Here is a 26,298-nt window from a genome sequence, read left to right as displayed (position 1 = left end):
TCCTGTCTCATCCTGCCTCGCTCTGATGTCACTTCAGGGCAGGGCAGGGTTCTTTTTTGGTAAATTCAAAGTGTAAATAAGGATAAGATAAAGAATGGTCTAATCAGCTTCTTAAGATGTTACTCCCAGCAATCTGACAATGAACTACTTCAATTTGCACATATAAAAAAATAGGTGTACTTGAACCTACATAACCTGTAAATGAGGAAAGATTTATCTTTCTATCAATAAGGATCTGAAGTTTCATCTCAAGTGAAAAAGTCCATTCAGCCCACACTGTGGAGTTCTGCATAACACACAATAAAGACAATTTTATTTTAAAGCCCCTTCTGGAGTAGAAATGGTTTGGCTGGGAACACACCATTCATCTGTCTCACAACTGCTTGGATTAAATGATGTAGCACTGAGAGTTTCATAAAAGAAAAGCAAACCTCTCCTGACTTTTTCCTACTCATTTGTCCAGGACTAGAAATTCTGTTCTTACTGTGATTTCCAGATGGGAACTCACATGGATTATCACTGCCTGGTTTCCAAAGTGGAAAGAAGAAGTGCTAGTTAAATGACTGAGCAGCTTTGAAGAAGAGATCCTGACTCCATAAAACCTCTTAATGAACAAAATGAAATTAAATTAAGCCAGGGGGATGCAGGACCCTCCTCCCCACAATCACCCGGGGAAATTAAGAACACCAACCCTGCTTAGGCTGAAAGGAGAAGGTGGAGGGAAGGTGATCCCTGTATTCCTCTGCCTTTCTGGTTATGAAGAGGGAAGCTCCTGAGAATTAAAATACTTAAAATACTGACGGTGTATGGGTTTGCTTGCTATTCAGGTTCAACATTGCTGAGATGCCAACAAGCAGCTGAACAGAAAAAGGTCAGGCTGAAAGAAGAATTTGGAATAATCCCTGGCATGCTGTCGTACACTTCTTCTATTGCTAAATCCCAAAGCACATTGGAAGATGGAAAGTGCATCCCTCACTGGATATACCAGGGATGTGTTTCTGCCTTCACTAAAACTCTCCTGGCATCTTGAGGACAAACTGAGGGATGACCAGAACAGTCTGGGATTGCTAAAATTCCTATCCTCTTTTTATTGAAATAATTATATTTCTCTATAATTTTCCTGCCTAGGAACTCTGTAAGAGATTTGTTTCCAAATATTAACAACCAGATTTCTGTAAACATGCTCTATTAGGGCAACATCTGAGAAAGAATTGCATATTAGCAATTTTCTATATAAGATCATCTGAAGATCACAGAATTTTAGACAACTTGAAAGCCTCCTCTTCTAAAATCTCTGATTAAAACTACCCAGAGAGACACTGCTCCTCTCCAGAGCTATGGAACTGCAGGACTTGCAGAACATCACACCCTCCAGTGTGTGTCCTGTTCCTGAGTACATCTTTAGGGCTTGGATGGAAACACACTGGATATCCAGGAACTGTTCCAAATTTCATCCACCTCAGACAGAGGACAGGTCACAGAATTACAAAATATTCTGGGTTACAAGGGACCCACGTGGATCATGAGTCCAGCCCTTGTCCCTGCCCAGACACTCCACCCACCCCACCCTGGGCATCCCTGGCAGCTCCTGGAGCTCTGGCAGCCTCAGGGCCGTGCCCATTCCCTGGGGAGCCTGGGCAGTGCCCAGCACCCTCTGAGGGAAGAACCTTTCCCTGATTTCCAGCCTGACCATCCCCATATCTTGGGATAATTATATCCAATATCTTGGGTTTAAAACTCAAAATTTCTTCACACTGCAAATCCCTGAATTAAGTTTCTTATTATTTTCTTAATTCCTCCTCCTGCACTGAAATTTATCATCCTTGGTCTCAGCCCATTGGTCACTTACATGTGCAGATCTTGTTTAGCAAATGGGAATCTAAAGAGACTTTGCCTACTTAAAATGCAAACACATTAGGAAAATAAAATCCATTTTTACAGTTCTCCCCAAGGAGCAGGAGAATTATTAAAAAGAGCACTGGGAAAATTAATCAGGCAGTGGTAAATGATTCACGGGTCACCATGGTGGCTGCACGTGGGTGTGCACACATACAGCATTCACTGTATCACACTTTTCACTGGGGAAGTGTCAGTGAGCACAACAAAGCAACTTCCTGGGCTTTGCTCTGCTACCCCCCAGAAAAGTAAAAGAAATCAAAAGTTACATTTAGTTTAAGGAAACATTTATGTTGCAAATTAATCAAGAAACAGAGATGCTAAAGGTTCTTCCTCAACCATAAATTAACACCAGCAAACCACCTCCGCATCTTCCCATCCCTGTCAGAACTTTACAAACACCATATCCTGTATGAGTAAGGTGTGGGCAAGAAAACCTTAATTTTGACTATATTAATTTCATGGTTTAAATTCAAAACCCTCCAAATGCTTTTGCACATGCAAGGCGTTAGCACTGTGCCTCCACAGTTAACATTTGCAAGGCATATTCCAGCCCACATCCCTGCTTCTAACCTTTCACTGCTTTCACAAATAAATTCCTTCTTAGGCTGAACTTTCTCACACTTAGTCAGAGCCCAAAGGGGAATATGTTTTTAAAAGATCAGATCAATCTTTTTTTATTTATGGGGTTCTGAAATATTTACTGTGTATTCCATCTTGGAAAAACAAATAGTGCCACTTCCTTTTTTTCCTCACTGTAACTGCAGTGGAGACACACATGGATGTACACCTGTGCCCAGGTGGTGAGTTTGAGGGCATCTGGCTGAGAAACTGGAAAGGAAAATGTTCTCTTTGCTGCCTACAACACCCTTAGACCCAGTGGACATTAGTGACCCCCTCCCACCAACTGTCCTGTCTTAGCCCAGCACCCAGGTACACACAATAAGTATGAGCAGCTACAAATGGGGAAGAAGAAAGTAAATTCAGGATGTATTTATATTGAAAAAATATATATATATTATTAAATTTTCTAAAGTACATCTTCTGAAGATCATTTTGGCACTTCTTGCCACCCTATTTATCCTTAAAAGCAGTTCTTTTTAACCCTGTGATACTGCAGCAGGTGCTGTGCATCCCTGCCTTCCTCGGGATTTGCCCCTGAGCTGCTCATCAGGCTGTGTGGTGACATTGTCTGACAAACTCCAATGACCACATTTTGCTTCTCCTGCAGCCTGAGGGTGGTCTGAAATATCCCAGATATATCCTCACCTGTGAGATGGTATTTGTGATTTTCAAAAATTATTTCCAAGCAAGTAAAAGGGGCTCAACACAACAGAAAAGCCAAGAGACACAAAGAAAAATCAGGCTGTGTTATTTGAGATCAGCTGGGATTTTGTGGGATGTGGCCCAGGAGTTTGCAGTCTGTGGGGCTGGTCACAGTGAGCATTCATGTTCTCTGACAGCTGCTCCTGTTTATGCCAGGATTTCAGGCATGAGTGAAGGAGGCTGGCAGGGATGCTCTGGGCTTACAGACAGGATCTGTCTGAAGCATCTCCCAAAATGGGGAGGTCACTGGAGAGCTGTGCAGGATTAACCTGCTGGCAGGCTCAGCACTGGGATCTGCTTTTGAGGAACAGCACAAAATCCAGCTGTGCTTCTCGAACAGAACTGTAGGTACATAGAAGCAGGAAATAGAGACAGAAGGGCCGGGATCTACCAGCAAACAACTATGAGTGGTCTTCCAGCCTCCAGCAAATGTCCCTGAATTGCCATAGAACAACTGCAACAGCCCAGGAATGGAAGCAAGTAGAGCAGTAGAACTGGCTCGTAGTGGAGCTCTTTCTCAGCGTTGTTTTCCTGCCCATCCCCCAGATGGTGTCACAGTACAGCCTGGGAGCACAGCCTGCTTTAAACTGCAGCTTGCTTGTGATGGTCCTCAAAAAGGTGTCACCAGGGAAAAATCACACTAAACCCCCACTGTCAGCAAGCTGTCCTGATTCAGCCAGCCTGACTGACACATTGGAGATCAAGGCTCCCAAAAGCACCACATCCTGATTCTTCCCACTTTTAACAGTGCTTTATTTAAAGAACCCAGGAACGGCAGGACTCTTCCCTAGAATATCAATCAGCACTGCTCCCCCAGACTCTGGAATTCTCCCCTGAAAGAAATTCATGAAGTCCCAGATCACTAACCAGACATACCTAAGTTAATGCATCAGCTGTACTTTGAGATACCTTCAGCTTTTAGCAATCCTTCCCTGCCCACTTTGCTGTGCATTTTCTGGTTTCCAGGGCACAGAACTGCAATCTAAGGGCTGTGCCCAGCACTAACTGGGCTGCAAGCCCAGGGACCTGCACTTTATTCCACTGACACTCACCCATTTGTTGCCTCTGGCAAGTCATTTTCTTTCTGTCCTGCTGCTTCCTGCCTGCCTACAGAATTCCAAACTTCCCTGGGAAGTGATCCCAGGCTCAGCCAGGCAAAGGGCTTAGAACTACTACGGACTGGGAGCACTACCTGCTGTATCTGTTAACATTTGGTATTTTGATATTGAAAGGCCATTGCTGAGGGGAAATGAGGCAAGTGTCATATTAACATTTGCCAGAGTAACCTGAGTTCTGCCCTGGGCTGGTTTGAAGAGGCAGAGAGCACTGTAAGAAAGAGCAGCAGTCAGAGTAAGACTCCAGTGCCTACACACTCTCAGGTGAACTTCATGGATAACCCTAAAATTCAGTTCCCCTACAAGCTCTGCAAGCCAGTTATGGTTACTCTGAATATGCTCCTGTACCTAAGCTCCTCTTTCCTACACAGAAAAGGATGGTACCATACTCCAACAGGCTGAATGTTCCAGCCACAGAACCAGAATCCCAGAAGGGTTGAGGTTGGAAGGGACCTCTAAACATCACCTTGTTCCACCCCCTGCCATGGGCAGGGACACCTTCCACTGTCCCAGGCTGCTCCCAGCACTGTCCAGCCTGGCCTTGGGCACTGCCAGGGATCCAGAGGCAGCCTCAGCTTCTCTGGGCACCATGTGCCAGGGCCTGCCCACCCTCCCAGAGAACAATTCCTTTCCAATATCCCATCCAACCCTGCCCTCTGTGATTCTGTGATTCTGTAGCTGTGTCCCCAAACTGGGACACATGCACTGAACACACCCCACTGGACACCATCCACTGAACACACCCCACCCCACACCCTTGCAGAGTGCAAACACCAGATCAGGTGAGAGGAGCTGCTACCTCAGCCGTGTCCCTGCCCCCACAGGGCCCTGGACCCCCTCTTGCCCTTGGGTTTATTCAGTGACCTGTCCAGATGCCAAAAATGTCCTATGGAATGTGAGCAGCAGGAGGGAGACTGTTTGTTCGAGTTTGTAATGCCCCTAAACATGACTGGAATTCTCATGGAGAATGAGAGCACAGACCCAGCCCAAACACCTTCCCTGAGGACTTCCCAGAGTCCAGAGCAAACCAAACAGGCATATGAGCATCTCAGAAAAGACCTCCAGACTCTTCTATGGGAACAGTCAGTGACCCAGATGTCAAACTAGCCACACCTGTCTAGGAAAAGATATTAAATAGACTTTTTTTTTTTTTTTTCAAAATCACCCTCTTCTCTTCCATGTCCCTGCCAATTAAAGTTGGTAGCAGTCAGACACGTCTCTTTAACACATTAGCACTGTCGGTTGCATTGTTTTCTTCTCTCTCATGTGGGAATTGTGGTCTTGGACCCTGAGCCAAGGCTAGAAAAGGAGCTCCCAAAGCCATGCAGCCGTGTCCCTGTGAGCACATCCCCTCCTCACCACCACAGAGCTCTGGCACTTCAAGAATGGGTCTAAAAAATAAAGAGAGCCCCAGAGACACCATCTATTGACTATAAACCCCAAAGTCTGAAAATAACTAAATGCAACAGTTTTTCCTCAAGTGAGTCTTCAAAGCGCTTTCCCAGCTGGAAAGTCTAAACACCACTGTCTCCTCTTTAGGCAGGCAGCGAACAAACAACAGCTCTCAGCTGAGTCCCAACTGGCCCCACAGCTCCCTTCCTCCCAGGAAGAAAAAGGGCCAGGATGGGCCTTCCCCAACAGCCCCTCAGACCTGAAGGCAAGGGCACATTCCAGCACAGCCTCACCCCCAGTCAGTCCCTCGTCCTCCCGCAGCCCAGGTTCGCTCACACACCCAGACTTTGCTTGCCACAACAGAGCTGGCTGCTCCAGGGCAGCCCAGGGAGCACAGCACAGGAACTGAACCACAGCCCAGGTGCTCTGCACAGGCAGCAGCTGAGATGTCACCTGGCACACAGGGTTGCCTTCACCAACACTTCTTGGGTGACCACTGGTGGCTGTGAGTAACAGCTGTCTCCAGCAAGTGACCATGGAGAAAATCTGATCAGCTTCTCCAACCCTGCAGTTTGTGATGTGAACTAATGTAGTATAATGCAGTTATTATGTGAGCTAAACCAGGGCCCCACTGCTGGTCAAGTGACTCCTCACTCACAGGTTCAGGATGGATGCAATCCATGCCCCACAGAGAAGCACAGGAGAAAAAATAACACCTTCCTGTATCCCTTAAATACTGAGAAATTTTGGGAGAGGCCAGCAAACCATGCCTGCAGAGATCGTGAATATAGAGGTTCCCAATGAGATAGAAATAGCAGAGGAAGACTGGAACAATGCAGACATCTGTAAGAGAGAGGGTGCAAACAGCCAGACTGGGTCACAGAGAAACAGCAGTGCAGCAGCAAGCAAAGTAAAAATAGCAGGAAAGGAAAGATAAATAAAAAATTCCTAAAATATAATGAGGAGCAAACAGACTGACGAAGAAACAAGAGAGCCATTGAATGGAAAAATGAGAAGAGACATGCAGAAGCAGCTAGGGTAGGCCAGGGATTTCATCCAGCCTCAGAGGGGAAGGCACAGCGAGGAAAGAAGAGAGCTGAGTTGTTTCACTGCAGCACGAGGAAGATAGCTCTGTCAGGAAATTACAACCATGTGCACTTAGGCACAGCAGCACTGCCTCAGCAGTCTCACATCCACTCTGCAGGACAGGTGACAGGCTGTCCCTCCAGCAGGGCATGGCCATGGTGGATCCTTCTTCCCCTTTCCCTACCCCACCATTCACCATCTCCCAATTCTGGTGGCTTGGTTTTGCCTCCATCTCTTTCAGCTAGATGAGACTATTTTGGGATATGAGTGTGGCAGGTAAAAAGTAATTCCTGCACAGGGGATGGGGCTGGACCCTGCATGAAGATGGAAGCATTTCCTGTCCCTCCTACTGCTCCATCTCCAGTGCCACCACAGCAGCTCCTCGGGAGCCAGGTGTAGGGAGCAGCTGCTTCTCGCTGTTCTCTCCCAGACTTCTGCCCATGATGTTCCTTTCTCCCCCTCTCTCCATGACCCAGACACCACAGAAGAGGCTTTTACATCCACAGAAATCCTTCTATAGCTCCAACAACATTGAGTCTGCCCACACAGCAATAGTGTGAGCCCTCATGTCTTTTTCTCTCTTCACACCTCACTCTGCCCTATCTTTTCCAGCCAAAAAAGTTCCCACAGCAGGTGGGAAGGGGAGAAGCTGACTTACAGGGAAAAAAAAAATCTCTCTTTACACAAGGTGGCTCCTCAAGCTCTGGCAAAAGTACCCAATACTCAAACAGCAAACCCAGGATGCACACAGCCTAGCCCAGAACATAGCAGTGCCTGCAAGCAAAATTCAGAGCAAGGGAGCCAGGAGATGAGCCCGGAAAGCCTCAAAGTATGTAAAACACCAACAGGTAGCTGAGCAATGACTGAAGGAGAGACACCAAAGGAGGTGACAGGAGCCTGGGAAGGAGTTTCCATGCCCTGCACAGAGCTGGACTCTGTCAAGGGAAAGGCTCAGCTGCAGAGCCCAGCTTCCCCTGTGAGCAGTACTGTGTGTACACACTAATGTGGGATGGCTGCTTGCTACTGAGATGTTTCACCTCAGGGCTGAGGATCTCCATTCCCCACCTGCAGTGAAGTCAGTCCTGCTTCCTTCTGGAGATAGAAAGCCAAGACCCCCTTATGCTAATGCCAATTGTTCACCTACCACAGAATATGGGGAAGAAAGAATTCAGAAAAGGTGGTCTAGTTTTACTTTTTATTTTTCTTTACTATTTATCTAGCATTCCTGTACCCACCCAGGGTAAGTTTGGTGCTTCCAAGCTGCTGTCTGCAACCGCCAATGTTGGGAACTTACCTTTCCAATGGGGAATCATGGCTATCACCTAACACATAGCAAAACCCAGGTGGGCAAAGGCCTCAGGAGATCTCTGGTCTGACCTCCTGCTCAGAGCTGAGTCTGCTCCAAGCTCAGTCCTGGTTACCTGGGACTCTACCCAGGCCGGTGTGGTAAATCCCCAAGGATGCAGGACACACCTCTCTGGACAGCCTGCTCCACAGCACGAGGGAGCGCTTGTCCTTCCACACAGCCTCCACCTCTCTTCTCTCGGCTTTATGCCCGCTGTCTCTCTGTTCTGTCACCGGGAACTGCCTAGCCCCACCTTCCCACCCACCCCTCACAGGGGCCATGACTCTGTCCCCAGCTCCCTCTGTGCCACCTCTTCCACTGCTGCCCCGGCCCCCTCTCAGCCCTGGGCCGGCTCTGGCTCTCCCTCCCCGGGGCTGGGGCACACACCCCAAAGCGCAGGTTCAGGGTTTAAGAATCATAAAGGGCTGGACAAATCCTACAGCCGCTAGAGGCTGGCAGGGCCCTGCCCCTCCCCGCAAAGGAGGCAGGGGGAGCTCCGCTCATGGGCCCCTCACAGCGGTCACCGGGCAGCTCCCGGGGCACCGCGCCCCCCTCGCGGGGGGGACAGCGACAACCGTCTGAGCTGCTGGGCCCTGAGGGGCGCGCCCCCGTGCCCCGAGAGACGCCCAGGCCGTGAGGAGCGGCCCCGCCGTGCCGTGAGAGAGCCCGAGCCGTGCCCGCCCGCTCTGCCCCGCCGCCTCCCGCCGCCATCTCCGCGGCGGGGCCGCCCCCTGCCGGCCGCCTGCGGTATGGCCCCGCCGCAGCCCCGGCCCCGCGGGGCCCTCGGGGAGCGGCACCCTCGCCCGGCCCGGCACACCCGGCCCCTCGCGCCCCGCTGTACTTACTGCCTTGTGAGGCTCCTTCCCCTGAGGCAGCTTCGGTGTCTGCAAAGAGAAAGAGCTGCGCTTAGATCCGCCGGCCGCGCTGCCCCGGCCGCCACCGCCGCCCCGCTCGCTCCCTCGCTCTCCTCTCCGCCGCTCTGCCCGGCCCCTCGCGGGACGGAGCGGGCCCCGAGGGGTTTACTGGACTGCGAGGGCGGACATGGCCCACAGGGGCTCGTGGTTACAGCGCAGCTGCCCATGGTCATGTAATAGTCTGGGCTGGAAGGGACATTAAAGCCCAGCTCGTTCCACCCCCTGCCATGGCAGGGACACCTCCCACTGTCCCAGGCTGCTCCCAGTCCCAATGTCCAGCCTGGCCTTGGGCACTGCCAGGGACCCAGGGGCAGCCACAGCTGCTCTGGGCACCCTGTGCCAGGGCCTGCCCACCCTGCCAGGGAACAATTCCTAATTCCCAATATCCCATCCATCCCTGCCCTCTGGCACTGGGAGCCATTCCCTGTGTCCTGTCCCTCCATCCCTTGTCCCCAGTCCCTCTCCAGCTCTCCTGGAGCCCCTTCAGGCACTGGAAGGGCTCTGAGCTCTGCCTGGAGCTTCTCCTCTCCAGGGGAGCACCCCCAGCTCTGCCAGCCTGGCTCCAGGGCAGAGGGCTCCAGCCCTTGGAGCAGCTCCGTGGCCTCCTCTGGACGCATTTTAACAGGGAAGTGCTGTGAACCCAGCAAAGCCAGCAGTGAACAGCGCACCCGGCTCAGCTCCCGTGGGACTTGGCACAGCCGGCTCCACCACCGTGCCTGCCCTCCACAGGCAGTGATGACAAAGCCTCCACGAGAGATGGGCCACAAGAATCCCCCCAGGGTGATTCTATCCGGCTCTTACTGAAGGAGGACGTGAAAAGAAGGGAGAAAAAGCTCCCTCCACTGTCGTGTGTGGGACTGCAAGAAGCACACAGCAGAGATCATGTTCAAGCCCTAAATGAATGCAACAGGCAAAGCTGCAAGCTGGAAAACAAACCCCAAAGTTACAAGTCAAGTATCATAAACGATTAGGATTTCCAAGCCAGTTTGAAGCGTTTCATATTCATCCTAAATTACATATACTGTATGTCACATTATCTAATAACGTAACTGTGTTGCAAAATATTCCATATGTCTGTTGGAATGATGCTTGCACTGTGCTGGAAACCACAGCTGCAGAATGGCACAGCGTTTTTGAATTTAAAATTTTCAATCTTAAGTAGTGAGCACTGTTTGGATTTAATTTCCTTATTTCTTAAAAATAATAAAAACAAATGATTGTGGGTTTGTGAATTTGTACATTTCTACTTGATTAACCTGCCTGATTAGATCATTCTTCTAGGCAACGGTATTAATTTGGCACAACTTCATAAACTCAGGGGCCACATCAGAAACCCTCAGTATCAGATGCAGAACCTCAACAGCAAAGCCCAGGATTTTTCCACAGCTGCTACTTGTTTGAATTCCCACCCATCATTCAAGGAAAAGCTGCTATGGCACAATAGATTTATGCAAAATGCTGTCCTGGTGTTCACAAGCAATGGCATAAACAAATCATAAAAGATATGCACTATTTAAATAGCTTTAAAATGTACTTTGGTCAAATTTAACAAGAATCAGACAACACACAAAATTTGAGGAACAGCCATTTCTGAACTGTGTCAAGAACTGTTGTTACTCTTAGTCATAGATAGACTAAAGTATTCATGAATTAAAAAATGACCAACTAAAAAATCCCCTTACAGCCCACTCTATATCACCTTTGAGGTCAGACCAAGTAATTCCAGTTGTGAAACAAAAGACGAATTTCTGAGAAAGTTGCAAAAGTCAGTAAGAATAGGGAGGTGGGCAGGGAAGCTGGAAAATGGGCCAGTTAACTCCTCTGTCCCAAGAAACTTTCTGCATCTCATATGAGTATTTGCTGCAGACTGGGAAATGTGCACGGGAAAAATGGATCTTGGGATGCAGAGCAGAGGGCAAAGGACCTCCCAAAATCATCTGACATTTTCAGTAGCAAATAAACAAATGAACCCCAACTTTCTACGGCTCAGGAACACCATTTGTCCTCAGGGATGGTTATTCCTCTACTAGTTTTCTACTCCTTACCTCAAAATCCTTTCAGTGACAGAACCACTTTAACTCAGACTCCAAAAAATGTGCACTTTGGAAAAAAGCATTTTTCCATATTCACCATTTGAATGAGTCATCTTCCTTTTCATATTTTTTGAATTGAGCAGAACCCATTCTTGGAAAACATTAATCTGAAACTTGAAAAGCTTTGAGAAGTTTTTAAACAACTGGTGAAACTCAAAACTTGGCCTGAAGAATCCAGCCCCACTCAGAGCATCCAAGATCTATTCTGGTGAGGGCAGCTCAGCCCTTGGCTGGCACAGCCCTGTGGGGAGGACATGGAGAGTTGCGGGGCTTAGAGGGAGGCAATGCAACAACTTAGAATGAAAATAAATAATAATGAAAAACAACTTGAGCAAAATCATCAGTCAGCTCAGAAAAGCTTATCTGGAAACAGAGAACTTCCACCAATTCTCGGGCTAGAGGCGAAATACCCTGCGAGGGTTAAACTTGAGCCTTGCTATTTTCTTCCTTTGCTTTTGGAAGAATTCTCCTTTGGGTACAAATCTCCCTTGCTTGGCCTCAGCCCAGAGGTTTATAAATTTGCTGTTTGAAAGTCTAATAAAGCAATTTTTTTTTGAGTTATCTAAAAGTGAAATAATTTTCCTGACTCAAAACATGCAGATGCTTTGCTGCTCATGTTGCTTAAACACGACCCAACCGTACAAAGCAGAACTTTCTAGCTGACTAACTCCTGAAGGCAATCCAAACCTTTTAATGACCTGAAAAACCCCACACAGCTAAAATAAAAGCACCGTAAGCAAAACATTTTTAAGCCCAGGGTTGCGTGTAGGCGAAGCGGTAACAGTTGGGACAGAGCCTTCCACCGGCACCGGGAATGCGCAGCCCAGCTGAACTCCAGCAGGAGGAAGGAGCTGGGATCCTGCAGGGCTGCAGAACAGCTCACAAAGGAGCCTTTCAGCTCCACAACATAACTTTTTTGTTGGGTTTCTTCTTTATTTTATTTGTGAGTTTTGGGGAGGCGAAGGGGAAGGAACACAACCTTTTCCTTTCTTTCTCGATGAAACATAGTGGTGAAATTTCTTACCTACGTTTCTGGTTCTTTGCAGAACCCTTACATGGGGATTTCTGTGCCTGGATCTCAGTTTTCAGGGGAAAGCAGAATGAGAACTTGTCCCTGCAAGGCAGCACGTCCTGAAGCAGAGCTATCTCAGCCCTTCTGCCAACTGCCAGAGCAGTCACTGCCTGAAATTCTCCAGCCAATGCTCAGCACCACAGGGAAGGCTCAATAAACAAAGAAAATGCCCTGTTTTATAATATAAACTCCCCTGCTCCTGAAGACAGACAAGAAAAGAAATCAGCCTCAAGAACACGGGTCACCTCCAACGCAGCTTGTCTGCCATGGAGAGCTGGAGTGGAGGCAGGTGCAGCTATTAAAAAAATCTAGAAAATTTCTCAAAAAAATGTTCATTGCAAAGAAAAATGTGATGTTGCCAGGGTGAAACTCTTCATGTGGAGCTGAACAGCTCAAAGGATGAGAAGATATTAAGTTCTGCACAGGGCAAAACAAGCAGTGGATAAGGATGGATCGACTGCATGAGCAGAGAGAGTGACAGACCTTCACCCTGCTGTAAGGCTCTGGTGGGTCCTGGACACAAAAACCAGCTCAGAAATAACCCAGGTCAAAGCAAGGACAACTAGAGGCCCCCAAACCTTGCATTTTGAGTCACTGAATGGTGACAGACAGGCTGATGACACAGATGTTTTGTTTGCCACAAAGGTCCAAAGCAGATCAACACCAGTTTCTCTGCTCTCTCCTGGCCTGAGCCTTTTCTGTCTCCTGCTCTGTCACCTGCAGCACCATCCCAGGGCCTGGCCAAGGCCTGTCAGTGACACAGGAACCACATGGACAAGCAGAGAGCAGAGGCCTGGGATGGGTTTGTGATTGTATCCTTCAGCAAATCACAAACAGCAGCTATTGCTGCTGGAATGGCCAAAAAAAACCTAAAGAGAAGAAAGGGGCCTCAGTTTGTTCTAGCTCCTCTGATGCTGAGCTGGTGAGTCTCCCAGGATCAGTCTATCCTGGAAAGGCAGATGCTATATGACTGATGGGTGGCCAGACCTTTGGAAAACCATGGCTGGTGCCGTCCTGCAAAGAGGGAATCCAGGCTCTGCCATTGCAGTCCGGCTCCTCTCTTGCCCAGCCAGAAAGAAACGACTCAAAGATTCAGGATTGGAGTTTCTGGCAGCTGAGAACTGCAGGGACTGGGCCAAGGGAGCTCACATTGCAGTGCTTCGAGGAAAGCAGCCCTGGGAGAGCTGGCTGCCAGTGCCCTGGCACTGGATTTGAGACACGGACTGGAGATCACAGGGGGAACGGGAACGTGCAGGGTTGTACCCTCAGTGCAGAGATTCCACCACGTTATCCCACGTTTCTCACCCTGGGGCAGCACTGGCCCCTTCTCCTCTATGAAGCCTTGGGGCAATAAAAGCATCTTTCACAAAAACCCCCTTCACTCCTGCAGTCTTCTGCTATCCCAGCACCATTCCTGGTCCAGTCCATGCACAACTCACACTGGATAATATCACACAGGGCTTTCCTCCAAAGAATCCTTCCTCCTTTTTTCCTGCCTGTCCTCAACCTTTCACTGCAGGTTATTCCTCTGCAGCCAGGCACACTCTGCCCAGTGCCTCAGCTTCCTGGGAGAAGCCCACTGCCAGAGCTGCATCATGTTTGCAGTTTCATTTCTTGCTGAAGAGTGTAGATGAATAAATAACTCATTTGTATTTTTATTGTCTTAAGGCAATTTGAATGCACTTTAAATGTTACTACTACATGAATCCATTTACAGTAACATAAACCAACACTTTCTAAGTATCACAGAAATAAATTCTGCTTCTCCATCACTGATGTGAGAATTAGTGATAAATTTCCACATTCAGAATTTTGAAAATTTTTATCTTCTGCAACTACATATGACAAAGACCTTGGAAGCAAAGGTAAAGTCATGTTTCCACTGAGTTCATGTCAAAACTATGGATCTAAATGTACAGGTCTATGTTGATGCACTCATATAATTTAATACATTTCTTAATTTCATTATCAATATATAAATAAATACAAATTAATCAGATCACACACTAGGAGGTGACATCATGCTAGCAGAGCTCCTAAAATTCCAGCTGAATTAAAGATCCCATGGTGCTTGGGGAAGAGAAGTCAAATAAAAGCAATCCTTGTCTCACATTTAAATACTACAATTATTATTGCAAAATTATTGCAATGCTGTGATGTAATGGTAAAGCATATCCCTGTTATTTTAGGGATTTTTTCCTTAAGCTGCAGAGTGAAACTACTTGAAGCTACATTTAAAGGACTTTAAGGAATTTTGTTGGTATTTAGAAAAGAAATACCAGCATGGAAAAACAATTCTGTGTATCCAGAGGTACAGAAGCAGCTCTGTGATATTAAACAGCACACAAGGAATATGCAACCATGCATAAAGATGTGTTATGAGACTGTGACAAACTCTGAGCAGTTAAGGATTCATGTTCATTTCTCAGCTCTGCATGTGCTGACTTTTGAGAGTTTGAACATTTAAAACTCATTATTAGCCTTCATTATTCCTGGATTTTCAACCACTGGTTACACCTGAGGAGCTAGAGCAGATGCTCCAGCCAGCCTGGCACAGTGCGTCCAGTGCTCACCTCAGGGGACAGGAGACAAACCCAGAGAAAGGCTCAGGAGGAGCTGGATTGCAGTCCCTGCTATTCTGGCATTCCAGAGCTCCAAATCCTGCAAACTACACTTTGATTGAATAAACCACCTCAAACTTTCACACTTCTGCAATTAAGCAACACTGGATTGTTCAGTCTTACAGAAAACCCAGATCAAGGCACTCCTGACCAAGCACGAGACCTTTCCTGCACAGAGTGCATTTGGGAAGTGACCTCAGCTGACAGCAGGGGCACAGGGGCAGCTCAAGGAGCATTTTGATTTGAACATAAAAATACAGCAGTACAATGCCCAAATCTGATTTATATCCTCCCAGGCTGACTTCTCAGGGATGGATGGAACTCCCAGCTGGGCAGGAGCGCAGAGCACCTCAGAGAGATGCCACCACACTGCTGGCACTGGGACCTGCCAGGTGAAACTGATCTGAGCTCCCCCTGCACACAGGGATGCCCTCGACAGCCCTGGGCAGTAAATACCGCCCTGAACACAGGAGCTGCTCCTGACCTGGGGAGAAATATTGCTAGAGTAAAGAGCCACGAAGTTGAGACAGCCCCAAAGTTTATCACTGGGCCCCTCTCAGTGCGACACCCCAGAGAAGAATTACTGGTGACCAGGGAAGCAGCAGAGCAACCTTCAAGACCTTCCTGAAAATAGACCTAAAATCACAGAATATCCTGGAAGGGACCTTCCAGGATCATCCAACTCCAGGTGTCCAACTCCTGCCCCTGCCCAGGACACCCCAACAAGCCCACCCTGGGCATCCCTGGCAGCGCTGGCCCAACGCTCCTGGAGCTCTGGCAGCCTCGGGGCCGTGCCCATTCCCTGGGGAGCCTGGGCAGTGCCAGCACCTCTGGGGGAAGAACCTTTCCCTGCTCTCCAGCCTGAGCCTGCCCTGAATCTGTGTTATCCCAGGATTCCCGAGATTCCAGCAGGACTGAGATACCTCTGTGTGCTCGCACATGGGTCTGGAAACAGTTGTAATACTTGTATTTCTTCCCACATATTCCACACTCGTAAGACCCTGAAAAACAAGAGAGAGAAGTACACATCACCATGAGAGATCAGGAAAACAGCCTCCCTGCACACTGGTCCATAAACTGTGAGCAAAAGGCTGCACTTGACAGCAAAGTAATTTTTGGAATGTTCATGGAGATAAATGCAGGAAATCACTATCCCAGACACTATTCTTTCTGCCAGCCTTATTTAAGATTCCTTGGCATATTACCCTGAACTTACATTTTCAGTGTATCTTTTTAACTTTGCTAACGTGAAAGGGCCACTCTCAAAATAGCCTGACTTATAATTTTATAATAATGACTAATGTTTCCTATGGACAGAAATAACCTTGAATTACTTTTCAGTAAGTTCCTAGTAGCTGGGAAAAAATCCTTTTCAACTGAAAAAAGAAGGCAATATGTTATCTTGAGGCCTGGAGTTTTCAAAATTTCTCAAGAAATGCACAATGTACAAATTTCCCAAGAAACCCACAGAGATTTGGTAAATATCCACCCAGAAGAAACCAAATAGATACAAATAGAACTTTTGCCCTTTTTAAGGAAAAGCACATGACCACAGTAGTCTTTCTTCTCAATTTGTGTCTCTAATTCCAGAAAACACACATCTGCAAACAGTCATTGGAAATGAAACCAGAGGAAAAGAGCTGGAAGAACCATTTGTAATGATGAAGTTATGCCATGAATTTACTCTTCTGTTATTGAACAGACAGAAATTTCCTTAGATTTGTTACTTGAGTTGATTCAATCTCTTTTTTTCCTACTCCACTTTGTTGCACAGTCTATAAATTCACTTTCCCAGCTCTTATTTGCAGAATGCACTGCATTTCTTAACTGTCCACTAGAGCTGTGGAACTGGGATCCCTTTGGGGCTCTTTGGAGAGGGTGAGAGCATCACTTGACTGAAGAGGAGGTGGGAGAAAAAAGGGCTGAATTAATTTGGTATGAATGCAGAATTTCATTTCCATGCACCTTTCCTCACACAACCTTGAAACAATCTTTTCCTGACCATGCCAAACAGCAAAACTCAGGGAGGAGCCACAAAGGAGAACAAAAACATTGACACACATCCAGATAAACATTCCCAAACAGCATTTCACAGCAATACTCACCTGGAGCTACTCAAAGTGAGCTCTTGCCAGGAACAAACCCAGGGTGCTGTCTGAACACACTATGCCCACAGTCCTTTTCCCCTTCCCATGTCCCATTCTTACAGCTTGGGAAGAAAACACCCCCCTTAGAGTGTGAGAGCCCTGAATTCCCTGCTCATCACTGATAGCACCACCTGGGGCTCTGTCCTGAGCTGGGGAGGCTCCTTTGTCACTGATGCTGAAAAAGGCCATTCACCACAGTCTGATACACCAGAGTACCCAGCTGAAAAAATACTCACATATTCTGATAGCACAGGCACTTGGCTGTATCTGATCTGCTCCAGAGCATTTTTATGATCATAGCTCACTGTATTTTATATAGATACACATCTGTGGGACAGTCACCACCTGTGGTCACTCCACGCAGGCTGCCTGAGTGAAACCTGGGCTATCAGCAGCTCAGCAGCATTTGCCAGCCCTCATTCCCATGCTCAAGGACTGATTATTTTCACCACCAACCTCCAAAATTCTATTCTGAAAACTCTTGGAGCTGGAGCCCCAAAGCAGCAGATGAGAGCACTCACCATGCCCTGGGCCCTGCAAACAGGAGCCCTGAGCACAGCTGAGGTTCAGCTGAACCAACAGCAGGATGTGACTGATGCCCACCCACATCCCAACAGTGCTGGCTGCACATGGAGCACTGGGAAGAGCTGGGATGGCTCCAGAGGAGGCCACTGAGTTAATCACAGGGCTGGAGCCCTCAGAGCCCCTTCCAGGAGAGTTGGAGATGGACTTGGGACAAGGGATGAAGAGACGGGACACAGGGAATGGCTCCCACTGCCAGAGGGCAGAGATGGATGGGATTTTGGGATGCTATTGTTCCTTGGGAGGGTGGGCAGGCCCTGGCACAGGGTGTCCAGAGAAGCTGTGGCTGCCCCTGGATCCCTGGCAGTGCCCAAGGCCAGGCTGGACAGGACCTGGAGCAGCCTGGGACAGTGGGAGGTGTCCCTGCCCAGCGCATGTCCCTTCCAGCCCAAAGCATTCTGTGATTCTATGAGTTGGTGCAAACAGGTCAAACACAATGAGGAGTTCTAGGCTGAACTTTTTTCCCCATTTTTATTGTATTTCCTACTTCCTCTGGAGACAGTCTGTGGCACACAGATGCACTGGCATTGCAGAAGTTCTCCAAGAAGGTCAGCTGTGCAGGTGACTGTGCAGTGCCTTCCTCCTGCACTGTGGACCCGAGCAGAGGCTGCAGCCCTCATGCAGGGGCTGTGCTGGACACCAGGGGCAGGAGCTGAGGAGCTGAGGGACCACGTGTCCCAGGCCAGGGCTTTTGTGCAGGTGTCCTGAAGCTCCCAGGTGTCAAGTGGAACCCAGGGAAGGTTGGAGTGACCTTTGAGGGGGACACCTGCACTCACCCTCTGCCCACAGGTGGTAGAGCAGTGCCCCAGGAGCACAGGGAGCTGGGGAGGGTGTGAGGGAGGTGTGTTACAGACCTGAGGCAGAGACACAGCTCAGCAGCCACAGCTGTGCGCTCAGCTCACCACAGGCCCTCACGTTAGAGAAGGGAGGAGTGACTTGCCACAAAAAAATGTGCTGTTAGAGAGGAGGAAAGGTGAAATGGAGGAAGAAGGACATCACTGTGTGTCAAGGCCTTGCAGAGAACATGCCCATGTGGCCTTGGACAGCAGCAGTGAGGTCCTGGTCCACTCAGGGTGTGTCATGCAGGTCACAGCCGGTGGTAGCAGGAGGGGAGGTGGGGAAGGTTTGGGGTTAGTTGGTGCACTCAGTTGGGCCGGGCTTTTTCTGAGCCTTGCAGCTGGAATCTGGGCAATGCACCCATTGCTTCCAGAGCTTCCTTTGCTCCCTGAGCCCTGGTTAGACTTTCACACCCTTCCATCACATACCGGACGTGTATCTCAATGCATGGTCAAAAATCCAGGTCCCTGAATATCGATTTCGTGTATATCCAACGGAAGAGTCACGTTCCACTGCTTTTCCATCTAAATTGTGCAAAAAGAAATCAGAAAAAAGCCCTTAAAGTGGATGCATTTCCAAGGAATAATGTTGGCTGAAGCCTATAAAAAATTTCCAAGACCCATCTGTCCCTGTGGCTTTCTGACAAGATGTCAGAGGTCTCACAGAGTTTCTTAAGGCTTCTGCAGAACTATTTTACCTCACCAGGGAGAATCCAAAGTGCTCTTGAATTTCATATGCTGAGCAGCTCAGTGAGTGAAATATCAGCAGCATGGCATGAACCCAATGTGTGCCTGGGAGGTGGACAGAGAGGCTCAGAGCAGAAGGATTCTCTCTTCACTCTGACTCAGAAACATTTCTGATTTAATGCATTACTGGAAAAGTCCTCTCCAAAATGTTCCTTGTAAAGCACCAGACTGGGAGAGCAGATTGAGAGCTTAAGGAGTCTTGTATCAAACTTCTCCTGATCAGCTCACAGAGAACTCAGTCTTCCAGGACACAAATACTGATCTGATGCTATTCCCAAGAGGAGGAAATGATCCACATCTGATAAACAGTCTCCCCCTCTTTCTCCCCAATTACACCACAAGTGCCCTTTGCTTTTCCTCTCCTCTCCAGACGGCTCCATGGGACTTCTGTGCCTGTCTGCCCTGACTTTCCTGTCCTGAGAAGAATCCACGTGCTGCAGCTCTTTGAGTGACCCTGGCCTGAGGTCAGCACATGAATCTTGCCAGAAGAAAGAAAAGAACAGGAAGAAAAGAACAAGAACAGGAAAAGAACAGGAAATGTGGCACCCCTGAGCTGTGCAGGGCAGGAACCCCCACCCCAGGGCTGGGACACCCAGGGTACTGTAGGGGTCCAGGGGGTGCAGGGGGGAGTTGGGGATCCACAGCAGTTGCAGCTGACAGGAGCCAGGTGAGAGCCAACCTCTCCACTGGCTTCCTCTGCTTGGGATGCCAGAGGGGGATCCCACAGGATTGAAAGATTTCTGTGGAAAAGCAGCTGAGAGGAAAATGGTCCAAACCCACAAACAGCTCTTTGGCTGGGGGACTGTGGCCACTGCTCCCAACCATCCCACCCAGTACAGCCCCTTCCAGCCCCCACAGGGTTTGGGATGCTCCACATGGATGGAGGCAGAGTCTGGAGTGGCCCAAAGTGCCGGGAGAGACAGGAGCTGGTGCCAACAGGAGGCAAAAAACACAAGGCCTGGTTTGATGTAAACACTGCAAGAGAATATCAGCAACTGAGCTGGGAATCCCTTTTATAAATTGCTCCAAGTAACAACTAAAATATAAATAGAGCAGATGTGTGACTCAGAAAAGAGACATAAATCTTGTAATGTGCATTTCAGCCACGTCCCAAGGCTGAGCCCCGCAGGGAAGCTGTCACTTGGAGCCACGTGTGCCCTTCAGCACCATAGTCCCAGCTCAGACACATCCCCCAACTCCAACATCCCCAACTCAGCACCTCCTGAAAAGACACAGCCTGGGGGTTGGCAATTCCACGCAGAGGAGAGGGGTTCATTCACTCCTGAGTCACCACTTCATCAGGATTTGCTATTAAAATAACCATCTCCAACACCTCCAGTCTCAGCTGCCACGATGAAGGTGAATAAAATCCTACCAAAGCCTCGCCTGTGTGCATGGAGGCAGGGATTCAGACACAGGGCTCCCAGATCCCAGGGCAAGGAAAGCTCTTGGAAGTGCTGGGAGCAGCAGCAGAGTCACAGAGCCTTTGCTCCAGAGGCAGGAGGCACCAGCAGCATCAGCAGGTCCCACTTTTGGGCTGCTCCAGTGCAGCAGCTGGAATGGCCAGTGAGGAGCTGAAATGGCCAGTAGAGTAGCTGGAATGGCCAGTGGAGCAGTGACACATGGGGCACATTCCTGGTGTGAGGTACCCTGGCGTGTGCAGAGATGGGCACAGTGCCCGTGTGTGATTTCCATGGGGGGACAGAGGGGACCAGGTGCCAGAGCTCAGCAAACACAAGGAGCTGGGCACCACGGGCTCTGCACACAGAGCACGGGACCTGATGGCCAAACAGGAGTGATTCAGAGCCACCTCCCCAAAAACAAATGTCATGTGAATGCCAGACAGGGGCACTTCCAGGGCTCTGTTCACAAAGGAATTGGCACCAACCCCCATCACCTCCAGACCAAACTGCCTTTAAAGAAGTCCAGGCTTTACAATGACCAATACAAGGTGTGTTTCACTGGAAAAGGCCTTTCCAGACAGAAGCTCTCCAGTTTATATGGCTTTCAACCACCACTTGCAACTGGTCAATGAATCTGTCCCTCTTCCCACAGTGTGCATAAATTGTGAGTGTCCCCCTCACACCAGTCTGTCCCCAACACTCTCCACGGGGACAAAACAGAATCACAGAGCCATGGAACAGCCCAAACTGAAGGGACACACCAGGATCATAGAGTCCTGGCCCTGCCCAGACCCCCACCAACCCCACCTGGGCATCCCTGGCAGTGCTGTCCCAACGCTCCTGGAGCTCTGGCAGCCTCGGGGCCGTGCCCATTCCCTGGGGAGCCTGGGCAGTGCCAGCACCCTCTGGGGGAAGAACCTTTCCTGCTCTCCAGCCTGACCTGCCCTGGCCCAGCTCCAGCCGTTCCCTGGCTCCTGTCCCTGTCCCAGAGCAGAGATGGGAGCTGCCCCACGGGAGGAGCTGCAGCCCCCGGGGAGCTCTGCCCTCAGCCTGCTCCAGCTGGACAATCCCAGTGCCCTCAGCTGCTCCTCACTGGTTTCCCCTCCAGTCCACCCAAGTCAACCAGGAGCAAAAGCCCCCTCCCCACTGCACAGCAAGCAGCCAAGCTCAGCTGGAAACCAGCATTGCCAGAGGACACCGACTGCAGAGCAGCTGCTGCTGCCCAACCAGGAGCTGTGGGGAGAAGAGGGTCCTGTGGGACAAACACCCAAGCTGCAGATGCTTTCACCAAGGGCTGGTGGCCATGGCTGGAGGAGAAGCTCCCATTGCTGCCCATCAGTCACAGCTCTACCTCCCCATCCCAGGGCACCAGGGATGCTTTTCAGCTTTGCCCATGTAATGATCAAGAGCTGCAGAGGCACAAAAACTCTGAAAATACACAGAGTATTTCTTCCAAATTGTAAAATCTTTATGTCAGAAATAGTTTTAGCTTTCCCTAGACCTGCACAGACAGCACTGACCTCCTGCCCTGTTGTTCTTAGTGGCTGTCCTGTGGTGGAAAGGAGGACAGGAAGAACAACGATGCTTCTGAGACAATCACCAGCTAAGGACATCTCCCGGATTTCTTTCCAGCAGTATGGATAATGATCAACAAAACCCAGGAGAAAATCCAACATCAATTCCTCTTTTCTCTCCCCCTGCAGGACAAACCAACCCCAAGTGCAATGCTGGGCGGCTCAAATCAGCCTTCTCCTAAGTCCCTTGAAGGAAACCTGGTCCAACTGCTATTCCTTCTTTTTATTAGCAAGTGCCTTTGGATCTCAGAAACACTGCAGGGACCTGCTCCAGGCTGAGGACAACAGAGACACTGCAAGAGTGGTGCCTTGCCAGGTTCCCACAGGAAGCCCCTTCCCTGGAGCAGGAGGAGAGGACAGTTTGATGTTCACAGAAAAAAGAAAAAGCTTCTTCTCATCACAGCAGGAGGTGGGGTGGGGACAGGAAGCACTGTTTTGAACAGGGCACACCACAGCCAGCCCAGAGTCAAAAGTATTCCCACAACTGAGGAGTGATCAGGAAAACAAACAAACAGCAACCTGTAAAACCTGCTCTTGAGCTCACTCATTTACAGAAAGCATCCACATTCCTCAGAGCAACTTTCCTCAAAACATCTCAGCTGTTTCTCAGGCTTTCTTTTCCAAGTTCCTCATCTGTGTCAAACACACCCCCAGCCCTGGGCTCACCAGGTGCTGCAGGTGACTGATGGGCAAGTCCCTGAACATGCCAAAATAAGATAAGGAGCTTTTTCTCTCAGATCTTGGCTGAGCCTTTAGGGGCAACCAGATGCAAACAGACACAGAAGGTCAATAATCCTGAGCCAGGACCCCAAGATTGATGTTCACCCTGGCTCTGGGCCCTCCAGCAGAGCTGAGTGTCCAGGCACAGCTCTCCAGAGCCTCACCCTGTCCCCACACCCCCTGAGGGAAGGATGCCCTGTGCCTCACCGAGCGTCTGCTGGTTGCGCACGCCGCCGATGACCACGCAGATCTCCGCAGGCACATCCCCCGGCCCATCCTTGATGTTCTTCTTGGAATCTTTGGTGTCGTCCTGCCAGATCACCTCCTCGATGTAGTCATCTGGTACCTCTGTCTTCACTTTCACCTCAGTCATCATTCCAGCCTCTTCACTGGGGGAGGACTGAGATGTCACCGAGTCGGAGCCCTCGGCTTTTGGGCTCGGCGGGCTCCTCTTCAAACACTCCCTGAAGGGGGAAAGAGAGGAGAGAATGTGAATCCTCAATGCCAAGTGCTCGTTTTGTCATCACCAGGACCTAATTCAAGGCATGGTTTATGCAGGTTATTTAAAGGAAGCATATTAATGTGTGTCTGCCATACATGATAAGTAATTAAAATTGAACCAGACAAAAGCAATAAAATGATTTGCTGGTAATGAAAATAACCTTAATCATCACAAACAACAGTAGTGCTCATAAACACACTGGACCTCTAAAGAAGAGCACAGAACTTGCCCTGGTTGCCAGCAGGCCACGGGCACAGCTCCAGCAGTTCTGACTGCAGGTATTTTGCCAACACTAGTCCATACACACAAAGCCATATTCTCCTGTGGCACTTGGGGACATGGGTCACTGGTGGACCTGACACTGCTGAGTTCAGTTTGACTTGATGATCTTCAAGGTCTTCTCCAACCTAAACGATTCTATGATTCCATGACATTTTTAATTTGGAGCTATCTCCACCCTCTATCGCATCCTCTCTTTTATCCCTTCAAGCAACCTGACATCCCCTGGTATTCAGAGGCTTTATTGAACATGCACGGTGCTGATCAAAGGGGATCATCTGGAGGATGAGGATATTTTGGGAGATACCATGTTATGGACAGATACAACTATTTGGGATGACAGGGAAAGCCTAATGGAGGGGGAAAGGCAGAGGAGGTCCACTATGCTCAGAAACAGGTCAGGAAATAGCATGTGTTTTCATCTGGGAAAGAAGAGCTGGGAATTTATGGGAGAAAACAATCTAAACAAATATTCAAAACCCTTTAAGAAAAGGAAATTGAACACCTCAAAGCTGTAAAACAACATCAACAGGTGCTGTGGTGGCAAAAGGCAAAGGGGGTGTGAGCCTTTGCCACACCCTACCAGACAAGGATGTGGGAATAAACCAGTGGAGCTCCGTTAGCATCACTCATTATGGACCCCCAATTTTTCATACTGGTTATTAATACACTCCACCATGCAATACAAAGATAAAATAATTTCTGGTTCAGTTTGTGCAGAAATCAGAACTAAATGTATAATGGCTCAGACTACCCAGAAACAGAAACCACTGTGAAATATTTAAAGTCATGTAAACACTGGGAGCAGCCAAAGGTATTTGAAAACGTTTCAGACAGAAGTAACAAAATAAAATGAAAAATAGACTGAACTTATGGATGATTATTAGATCCTGCAACAGTGACAGAGAAAAAAAATCCCAAATTGCTTGGGACATCATAAAGTTTGTCAGGACAAAGTATGAATTACAGTGTTAAAGAGCCAACACCTGCAGTGGGTTCTGACACAGGTTATGGAGCTCACAGAGGAACCAGGATGGTGCAACTGGAGGTGAAAGTGTGGAGCTCCTGGGAGGACAGGGAAGAGGGGAGCAGAGGAACAGAGAAAACAATCCTCCAGTAATTACTGCCCAACCTCCCACATGGACATGGAGTCACTATTCAAACTGGGTCAGGCACATCCTATTGCCAGAGGTTTTATTATTCATCCCTCCATTCTCATTATGGAAAGAAATGTACAATTAATAGCCCCTAAACAGAGAGAATTAGCCTTGACCTGCCTTCCCACTCATTTCCTGCCTTCTCACACATACTCTCCCCTGCCGTGCTCCCAAAATCATACAGGGCTCTTCCAAGTGAGAAAGATGGATTGAGAGAGAGATGTGGTTGAGAACTGGACACTCTTTATAGTAATATTACTGAGTGTGCCACAGGCCCATCCCTCTCAGCCACCAGCACCCTTCCAAGGGAAGGCAGTGAGTACAGAATACTCAGGGATCAGCAAAGAGTGGGACTGATTGCAGATCAATCAAACCCAGAAGGTGTGAAATGCAAAAGGCAACAATAGGGTAGATAGGAAAATCTTCCCTTCCTCAGGGAGGACTGTGGAGGAAGATCAAAGCCAGCCAGGGCAGTTCCCACGGGGAGCCTGGAAGGTGGGAGAGGCAGTGAGAGCTCAGTTATGGATGGCACAGCAACCTGGACCTGCCAGTCCTGGGCAAAGCAACAGGAAAATCCAGGCATGAGCCAAGTGATCTGGGATTAGAAGCTGATACCAGTGGCAGTGAGACTGAGGCTAGAGCCTTCTGAGGAGATTATAAAAGGGGCAAGAATACAATGACTTTCTGATGATGCCAGGTTTGCATCGGTCACATTCAAACACAAACCAAATCAGCAACAGGCCCCGTGCTGCAAGGCAAAGCTGTTCTCCACGTGCATTGCTCCTGAATAGAGAGGTACTTCCACAGGACTCCTGGAATGGTTGATGTGGGACAGATTTATTCATGCTCTGGAATGAAATTAAACACCACTGCTGCTAAAAATTAGGGGTGGAGCCATGGAGGGGTGGAGAGCAAAGACTGTGAACAGGGCACTCCACCAGTGGATCCCTCTCTCCATAGCTGGCTCTGCCCAAGACCAGTGGCTGCAGCACAGTCAGACAAGCCCAGGACTGTGGATGCACCCACGTGGTATGCAACCACAGAGAGCCACGCTCTGAGCTGAAGGACTGACCAAATTTTCGGTTCAGGTGCCTGAGATGGAAGGAGGAGATCATTTTCTCCCTGTCTGAAGCTGTGGTGAAGCCACTCCCCATGTGCTGCAGACACAGCGAGCAGCTTCAGGTTTCAGAGGTGATCAGAAAAGCTGAAGACGATTCCAAAATGCAGCACTGAAATGGTTCAAGACTGGGAAAAGACACTTAATGACTCTGTGAGACCAAACTGCTCCAGTCTGTTTCGCATGCCAAAAGGAAGACTAGAAGATTATTTGATTGCAGCGTATCATCATCTTCATGGGGAGAAAATACTGTCTTGCCTTAACTTGGCAGGGTGCAAGCTCATTGCTGGAAGCTGGAACCAGCTGAAATGAGGCACAAAACATTAGCACAGATGGTGGTCCACTAGAACAGCCGTTTTCCAAAGGATGTGCTC

The 26,298-nt window shown here is 48.9% G+C and overlaps 1 protein-coding gene across 18 annotated transcripts in view; it reads right to left on the bottom strand.

Annotated features, from left to right (window-relative positions):
- Positions 1-26,298, bottom strand: part of ZNF618 (zinc finger protein 618) — a 151,774-nt gene that overhangs the window by 47,614 nt on the left and 77,862 nt on the right. For 14 of the 18 annotated variants that reach the window (XM_068211595.1, XM_068211602.1, XM_068211606.1 and 11 more), the window contains exons 3-6: positions 23,077-23,333; positions 18,855-18,950; positions 15,784-15,861; positions 9,006-9,044 (exon numbers count right to left, since the gene is read on the bottom strand). In XM_068211595.1, coding sequence (XP_068067696.1) covers positions 9,006-9,044; positions 15,784-15,861; positions 18,855-18,950; positions 23,077-23,333 — 470 coding nt within the window. The remainder of the gene's footprint in view (positions 1-9,005; positions 9,045-15,783; positions 15,862-18,854; positions 18,951-23,076; positions 23,334-26,298) is intronic. The other 4 variants (XM_068211604.1, XM_068211609.1, XM_068211613.1 and 1 more) reach the window with 1 other exon arrangement.

Source organism: Anomalospiza imberbis, chromosome 21 (assembly GCF_031753505.1).
Source record: "Anomalospiza imberbis isolate Cuckoo-Finch-1a 21T00152 chromosome 21, ASM3175350v1, whole genome shotgun sequence".
NCBI lineage: Eukaryota > Metazoa > Chordata > Aves > Passeriformes > Viduidae > Anomalospiza > Anomalospiza imberbis.
Note: the sequence above shows the minus strand (reverse complement) of the source record. Positions and strands in the feature narration are given on the sequence as shown.